The sequence below is a fragment of the Protobothrops mucrosquamatus genome, unplaced genomic scaffold, assembly GCF_001527695.2.
Source record: "Protobothrops mucrosquamatus isolate PMUCROS unplaced genomic scaffold, P.Mucros_1.0 scaffold_185, whole genome shotgun sequence".
NCBI classification, from domain to species: Eukaryota; Metazoa; Chordata; class Lepidosauria; order Squamata; family Viperidae; genus Protobothrops; species Protobothrops mucrosquamatus.
Window position 1 is genome coordinate 385,516 of NW_015386261.1, and position 8,550 is coordinate 394,065.

The window sequence follows — 8,550 nt, forward strand, 5'->3', positions numbered from 1 at the left end:
GGTAGTACATACTTTTTTTAAATTTGGAGTAGGCAGAGTATATAGTGGAATTGTTATTCATGAGAAAAGGGTTACAATGATTGTTTCAAGGACTAAAAGACTGCAAGTAAATTTTAAAAATGTTAACTTAAAAGAAGTTCATAAAGTGAGAGTTTTATCTGTCCCAGTTACCTCTTACAGCTGCATTTACTGATGTGAATTGATGTGTTGATTAAAGACACACAAAAGGGAGGCAGAAAGGGTAGAATTACTCTTTTAATGAATGTTCAGATAGTTACTCTGACCACAGAGATTGGCTTAACTGAGAACATTACTGTAAAAGTTCCATCTTACAGGTCTTTTTGTTTTTGTTTTAATAAAGAAAAGGCTCCTTTGGGATATTGGGTCTTCCTGAGTGCGTAGATAGCTTGGCAACAATTACAAAGATGGTCCTCCATTGATTTCTTCTGGAATTTTTTTTGGGGGGGCGGGGGCGGAGGGATTGTCCTTCTAGCCTGCAGTTCGGACATTTCTTGGAGGTCAGAAACAAACATCCAAGTATAGTTCTGCTTAGTTTATCAAAATCAACGAATTTATAGGTTTTGCAAATATGTAATAAGAAATATAGATTATCTGGGCCAGCTAAAATTATTTTTCTCAGAAAGAATATGACCTAACTAAAATCAGTAAAATATATGTTTAATACTGTTAATAGATAAAGCCCTTCTTTTTTGTTCTATAATTTAATGTTTCACTGAATTTTATAAAGCTGTTTACATTTTTAGATCTTCCACCACCACCAGACCCACCTCCGGGTCAGGGAATAAGGCAACAGATAGGTACTGGCCAACGTGGAGGTTCAACAGAGAGAAAAGGGAGCTCTTTAGAGCGACAGCATACAACCAACATAGATGAAACAAAGAGTTCTTTGGATCGCCAAGGTAGAACATCATTAGAGTGGCAACGACAAACCCAGGATTGGCTAACTTCCACCGAACTTCAAGGCCAGCAAAAGCAAGCCTTTGGATCAGGTGTGTAATTGTACATCTCAGAGCAGCTTAGGCAATTCCCTAAACCTGTTATAATTTACTATTAATTCCCTTACAAATGGTGAAGGTCAAGGCTTACGTAGCAACAAAGGATGTCAATTAGCATCTGACATCCATTGTTATTTGTTCTTACAAGGGTGAAGCATTGAATACACCTAACATTCTGATTGAATGCTTTCTTTTAGGTATTAATAATGCTGTTATTCTATACACCTGAAGCATTTATTTATTATCTGAACAATTATCTTTGAAGCATGTATTTGTTGTGTTTTTAAAACACTGATCTAAAATTTTTACGTGCTAATAGTGCACTAAATATCTTTATGTTCATTAGCAAACATTGATTCATATATAATTCATTTTTTTCTGAAAAATGGTCAAAATTGTGACTTGCTTGTATGTAACTTTTAAAAGATAAAGGTTAGAAATTTTGTTCAGCCAGTTTAGTGATTTGGAAGTCTTATTTATAAGAAATATATTTACTATATTCATAAATTATTGTCTACAGATTTCAGATATTCATTCTACTAACTGGTACAATATATTTCAGGCATCCTGAATTAGTGGAATAAATTCTATATTCATAGCTCTTTACCAAAAAATTATAAATTGCAAATAAATAATAAGAAAAAAATATTTACATATGATAAAAGCATGCTGACATAAATTCTTTATTCTCATGATATTCAGTAATAATGATGTGTTTTATGGGATGCACAACAATAATGCAATGCACTAATTGACTGCTGAATTTTGATTATTTTATAAGAACAACAATCTATTATTTTGGGATTATTACTGTGTAAATATAAGAGTGGAATATATCTATCTAGGAATCAGCCTCAGTGAACTGAAAAATACACTTCAGAAATATATTTATGGTCTTTTATTCTGCTAAATAAATGTTCTATATCTTGTTACTGTATATAATACTGTCCTTTCCCAATACACATGCAGCAATAATGCTGCAGTGATTGTGTCACAGACCCAAGTAGATATAAGAAAATCAATAAGGGCAATGACATTCTTCATTAAAGACCATTTGTTAGACATTATGTCTGAACACTTTTTTAAAAAAATGCCAAAATGTTAAAAGACACCAGGATAGGACAAGCAAGAACAAGCAATGTAATTCTGTATGGTCCAGGTTCAATACATGGTTTAAAAATTGGGTTATAATGTTAAAAAAAATGTATTTCAAAGTAGACATATCAGAAGACATATTGCATATTGAGGCTTGAGTTCAATCAATCAATCATTCAGACTAGAACTGGAAGGGATATTGAAGGTCTTCTAGTTCAACCTCCTGCTCAAGCAGAAAACCCAATACCATTTCAGACAAGTGGCTGTCCAGTCTCTTCTTAAAGACCTCCAGTGATGAAGCACCTACAACTTCTGAAGGCAAGCTATTCCACTGGTTAACTGTTTCCACTGTTAAAAAGTTCCAGGTTGCTTCTCTGCTTGATTATTTTCCATCCATTGTTTTCTTGTCTTGCCCTCTGATGCTTTGGAGAATAAGTTGACCCTCTCATCTTTGTGGCAGCCCTTCAACTACTGGAATACTGCTATCATGTCACCCCTAGTCCTTGTTTTCTCTAGACTAGCCATACCCAATTCCTGCAATGGTTCTTCTTATGTTTTAGTCTCCGAGCTCTTAATCATCTTAGTTGCTCTTTGCATTTTTTACAAAATCTCAACAACTTTTTTGTAATGTGACCAAAACTGGATGCAGTATTTCAGGTGTGGTTCAAACTGTACTATTTATGTACTATTGCCATAGCTTATTATTATGTATGAAAGTCTCAGATTCATTTTGTAGCCACTAACCTTTGACGTGAAATTAGGAAAAGCTTTTACTTACAACTCAGTTGTATGGACTGATGGTACAACATAATAAAACCAGGTTCCTATAATCCTAATCCTAGTCACTTTAAATACTTGTTAGAACAGGGGTTCCCAATCTTTGGGCTGCAGCCCACTAATGGGCCATGAGCTGTTTGCAACTGGGCCATGGAAACTGAGCATGCGTGCATACATGCATCTGACTTACATGAGCAGTGGGCATGCATGTGCATGCAAGCTCCATTTGTGTGAGCAATGGGTGAGCGCATGCACATACACTCCCTTTGTGTGAGCGGCAGGCTTACAGGCAAATGGAGCTGTGTGCAGGCCCACATGCTTGCCAGCCGCTCACGCGGAACCATTCCCTCTCCCCCCCTCAACAGTCTGCAAAGCTGGAAAGGTTGGGTAACTCTGTCTTAGAACATAGAACAGATTTCAGTAATGGATTATGAACTAAATATTTGAATATTGCTTTACCACCATCTTGTTTGTTTTCTACTGGAATCAATAGAATGTAAATGGATTAATCTTGGTTGGAATTTTAGTTCTAAGACTAGGTGATATATTTTTTCCAATAATTTTATTGATTATATTAAATTTGTAAATCTAATATAAGAACCAAACACAAAAATAGTTTGGAAAAAGAATCAACCACCAAGAAAGAAGTAATAAGAGAAAGAAATTTCCACCTTCATTGTTAACAAGTATATTCATCATTAACAACTTTTCATTGTCTCTTAAAATAAAACCAAGTACATCTTCATCCTATAACTCATCTATTTTTATCTCTAAATCTTCAGCATTCCTTATTAATCAGCAAAGGTCCAGTAAAAACATTGAAAGAAAAGCAAGAACATAATATAGTACTCCTTCCCATTTAATCAAAAAAGCCTTTATCTTCCTTTTTACTAATCAAAATATAATCTAAATTAACAATTAAACCTTACAAAAAATAAGATATAGTAACTTCTCTTTACATATCAAAAATAACAATATCCATTTATGATAACCACTAAGCATCATCAGAGGTTTCTTGCTCAAGCCATTTTCAAATCTTGATCAAGTTTTTTTCTATTACTTTTATTTCTCACCAATGAAGGCAGATATAGGTGTCCCATGATAATGTTGCAGGATCCAATCTGGGTTGGTCACCAGGAATAGAGGTTTAGTCTTCCGAGCTTTCAGACCTCGTGCTGAGCCCACCCTCAGGGAACTCCTCTCTAGCAGAGTGTTTTTATTTTTATTTCTTCTCTTGGAAATCTTGTCATCTTTATCCACGTCCATCTGTAATTTCCATGTAATAATTCCAGTACATCTCTTATATTCCAATTTTAAAAGATAATCCACATGTTTTGATACATTATTTGTATGCCTTTAATTTTTAAATGATCATTTAGTTCCATTGGTAAATCCAGCATATCCATCTATTTCTTATAATTTTTATGTACATCCTAGGTTCTATTCTGATTATATTCAGGGGTTTCTCTTTAATATCTGCTTTTGGTTCCAGTATAGAATCAAAAAGTCATGCATTTCTTGAACCCTGATTTTCTTTCTTTTTAAACAGATTGAAGAGAGATTCACAAAGTGACTGGTAAAGTTGCTGTTCCAAGATTTTTAAATCTTAAAGGAACAATAAAATACAAGTCTAAAGTGAATAAAAATATGGAGTTTGGTTGAACTTTAAGTTCATGAAAGGCAGCATTTATGGCTTGGAGCACAATGGAATCCATGAGTCCCAGCTGATTGAAATCGGTTCCTGATATCTAGTCATAAAAATAGGTCTCCAAAGTATAAATGGTTAATCACAACATGTTCCAAAGAGAATTTCAGGAATCTAGATCTAACATCCAGTAGCTTTTTAGGCTGTAATGTCTCCTGCACTCTGCAGAGCAGAGAAAAATATTGTGCATTGGTTCATTGTTCCTCATCAGAAGCCTGGAATTTTATTCTTAAATTATAACAGATTCTATAGATCTTTGCTAAGAAATAGTGAATGTGATCCTGTGACAGAACTCAGCATTAAAGCATAGGAAATGTTTATTAGGTAATGTTTTAGTTTTTATATATAAGTCAATTAAATAATTTCCGAAGGACTAAATATCTTTGGAAATAATACCAGGTAAGTAATTAAATATGCTAATTGTATAGTTCTTTATCTTAATTGAAAATTTATCATAATTCTAGTGGTGAAGAAAAGTATTTTTGTACACTGAGCAGCAATAGTTACTCAGTAATCAACTATTAGTCTGCAAATTGTGTATTTTTTCTATTTATTTAAGGCACCATGTTTGTTTTAATTATGAGCGGTTTAATTTCAGAATGAATATATGACTGTGTTCCTTTGAGCAAAATGTAACTTCTGATTCCTGCCTGAACTAGTCTTTGCAATTTCCTTGGCAAGATTTTTTTCAAAAGAGGGTTGCAATCTTCTGGAGAGCAAATAGTCCAAGTTCACCCAGCTGGCTTTGCACCTAAGCAGGTCTAGAACTCATGGTCCCCATATTTCAGCACTGCTTCCTTAACTATTACACTAAACAAAAGGGGTGCATATATTTTAAGCAAAAGGGGTGCATATATTTTTCTTTCCAAAGGTTTAGTCGTTTTAAAGTATCAGTCAAGTTATTAAATTCATCTGTACATTTAATTATTTTGAATTATATATATTGAATGTAATATTTCATATACATAGGTGAGACTATTGATTCCTAATGCACAAGCCAATTTAAAAATTTGTATGTCTCATTATATTTTCAGAAGAGACATTGGTGCCATATAGCAAGCCTAGCTTCCCATCCCCAGGTGGTCACAGCTCTTCAGGTACAGCATCTTCTAAAGGATCAACTGGACCCAAAAAAGCAGATGTCATGAAAGGAGGCCATCAGCGCAACATGAGCGACCTCATTGATGTAGGATATATTGGATTAAACAGTCAAGGACAGTTTTCTGATGAATTATGTAAGATTATTTTGCAATCAAGAACATTAAAATGTTTAAAATTAGAATAGAAGAAAAATGTTTACTTTACTGTGTCAGTGGATAATCATGGGAAAACTATTGTTAACAATATATTAACCTATAATATGCTGCAACATTTTTTACGTTTAATAATGTAAATCACAATATTATAAATTTAAACAAGTGTACACCGTATTTTCCATCTGAATTAGTATAAATAGTAATGTTCCATAGCCCTGAATCAATGGAACTTCTTGTTTAGTTTTCTTGAGTTTGTAGGGCACAAAGACCATGTTTCATAAAACTATATTATAACCATTTTGTTAAATAAGCAAGAAACAAACCAGTATATAGGAAAAATGAAAAGCCAAATACAATGTTAGTTTCCTAGAAATTTATAACACATAACAAAGGGTAATAACAGCTTCCACTAATGTTATGTCTTTTAGTACAGGAGACTCCCTCTATATAACATAATTGCTTAGATTCTTAGATTCAATCTTATAGACCTTTTCTTCATTCATACAAATTATTGAAAATAAAATAAAATACAAACAATTCTACAGATAGCTTAATTGATACACTTACTTTTTTACTTCTGAATCTCTTTTTATTTCATATAGCTTTGCTATGTTTAATATAAATTTAATATAATTTAATATTAATATAAAAAGTATTGATTTCCTAGTTTTATTACATATAAACATTATAAATATATAATATGCACAAGAGAGAAGGTGGTCACCTAGAAAAAAAGAACAAAACACTTTTTAACTATTCATTTGGAAGTTCTCAATTTTATTTAATCATTTTCTCTAAGAATTTAACATTAAACAGAAATTTAACATTTCTGAACAGCAAACTTTTAACTACAGTAGAAAACTACTGCTTACAACAGCATATTTATATTCCATGGTAAAGGGTTACACACACAAAAAAAATCTAAAGATATAGGAGGAATTTGTTCCCTTTATTTGTTGTCCCTTATTTTTATAAAAATAGAATATTTATATAGGCTATATATAAATGAATAAATCCAAAAGCTGTGGGCATATACCAAAATGTGAACTTTTGATAATATTACATTATACTTAGTAACTTAGTATTACAGGTAACTTAGTAACAATGAAGAAAAAGCTTTAAAATATGCAAATGGGAAAATGACTTATAGTTCTGTACAATAAAGAACAGTCTAGACCAGGGGTGTCAAATTGCCGGCCCATGGGCCGGATGCATTATCCAGAAGCCGCGCCCACCCCAATGGCAAAACTGTCCCGATATGTTGCGCGATGTCATGTGATGTTGCGAGTTTGACATGTCTGGTCTAGACATAATTGCATTTTCCTAATTTATGTGTAGAGAAAATGTATAAAGTCTGAAAAAAATAACACAAAGTGCCCATAATAATAGGGGGTACGCCTTTATTTTGTCCATAAATGATTCAAGTGAATGAACATGACCCTTTTCGAAAATTATGAGTGACAATGTAAAAGAATATCTATTTCAGCTCTACATATAAGAACCTTAATATTTTGGGGATGAGATCACAGTTGCTTTCTTATAGGATATTTTCTGTCATGTTATAAAACTTTGAACTGTATAAAATAATACTTGAAATGTGAATTAATGTAGCTCAAATACATATTACATATAAATTTCACTTACAATTGGGTCATAGTTATTCAGTTGTAGAACAAATTAGATCAATTTATTTTCTTCAGTTAAAAATCTATTTTAATAATAGTTTTGCTCTACTTCCAGACTTCTCTTTTCCAGAAATTTGTAACGTTAAGATGTATTAAAATATGCAAAGATGGTATTTTGTGGTGTAAATTGTCCGAAGTTTCTACTCTTACAATTACTGCTCCCAATATTTATTTTAAGCATCAAAATATTGTAATGTTTTAATTTACATGCACTAAGTTTAAAATGTTATTTTAAACTATATTTTTGATCAATATATTCTTAAATCATAAAACAAATGCATAATTTTTAAAACTAAAGTATCTTAAAACATTATCCTGCTCTTGTTTTTTTGTTTAACAGAGTAGTTGAAAAGAAACATCTCCAGCTGCTTTCAAGGCCATCAAGTCTCAACTCATGGAAGTGATGACACTAAACAGTGCAATGAACATTTTCTTTATTTATGTACTTACTATTAAAGGAACTGTAAATGCAATGTAAAGAAACACAGCCACACATATCCCACAGATATTCTACCTGTGTTCTTCTTTTACACCTTTCATTTTAAATTCTTTCTTATTAAGCATATATACCGGGAAAAAATCACCCTGCAGGATGAAATAAATTTCCCTTGTACATAATTTCTTTTTATTGCATTGCTATGCAAACTCACCTTCATTTAGCTATGTTCATATTATTGTCTGTCCTTCTTGGTCTGTTGTACTATATGTGAATTAATAGGCTGTGGTGCCATATAATAACTTTTAATTGTGTAACATTTTATGTTTGAAGTTTGCACTGCAATTTTTTTGTTGGTGATAAGCACAAAACGTTTATGCCTCGTGTCATGAAGAAGAAGATTGAATGTGAAAGGAGTCTATGTACTGTAAGCTATGTTGGATAATGCTGGATGTAATGAATTACGTTAGGTGGTTTTCCATTTGGGTGTAGAATTAGGAAGATGACTGGCAAAACTGATGTTAGCAAGAATTGATTGGGACATCAGGAATGGAATGCCATCTGAAATAGCAAGCAATGT

At 32.5% G+C, this 8,550-nt stretch overlaps 1 protein-coding gene across 1 annotated transcript in view; it reads left to right on the forward strand.

Moving 5' to 3' along the window:
• Positions 1–5,878, forward strand: part of ROBO2 (roundabout guidance receptor 2) — a 327,405-nt gene extending 321,527 nt beyond the window's left edge. The window contains exons 28-29 of the mRNA XM_029285756.1: positions 765–1,010; positions 5,628–5,878. Coding sequence (XP_029141589.1) covers positions 765–1,010; positions 5,628–5,878 — 497 coding nt within the window. The remainder of the gene's footprint in view (positions 1–764; positions 1,011–5,627) is intronic.
• The last annotated feature ends 2,672 nt before the right edge of the window (positions 5,879–8,550 follow it).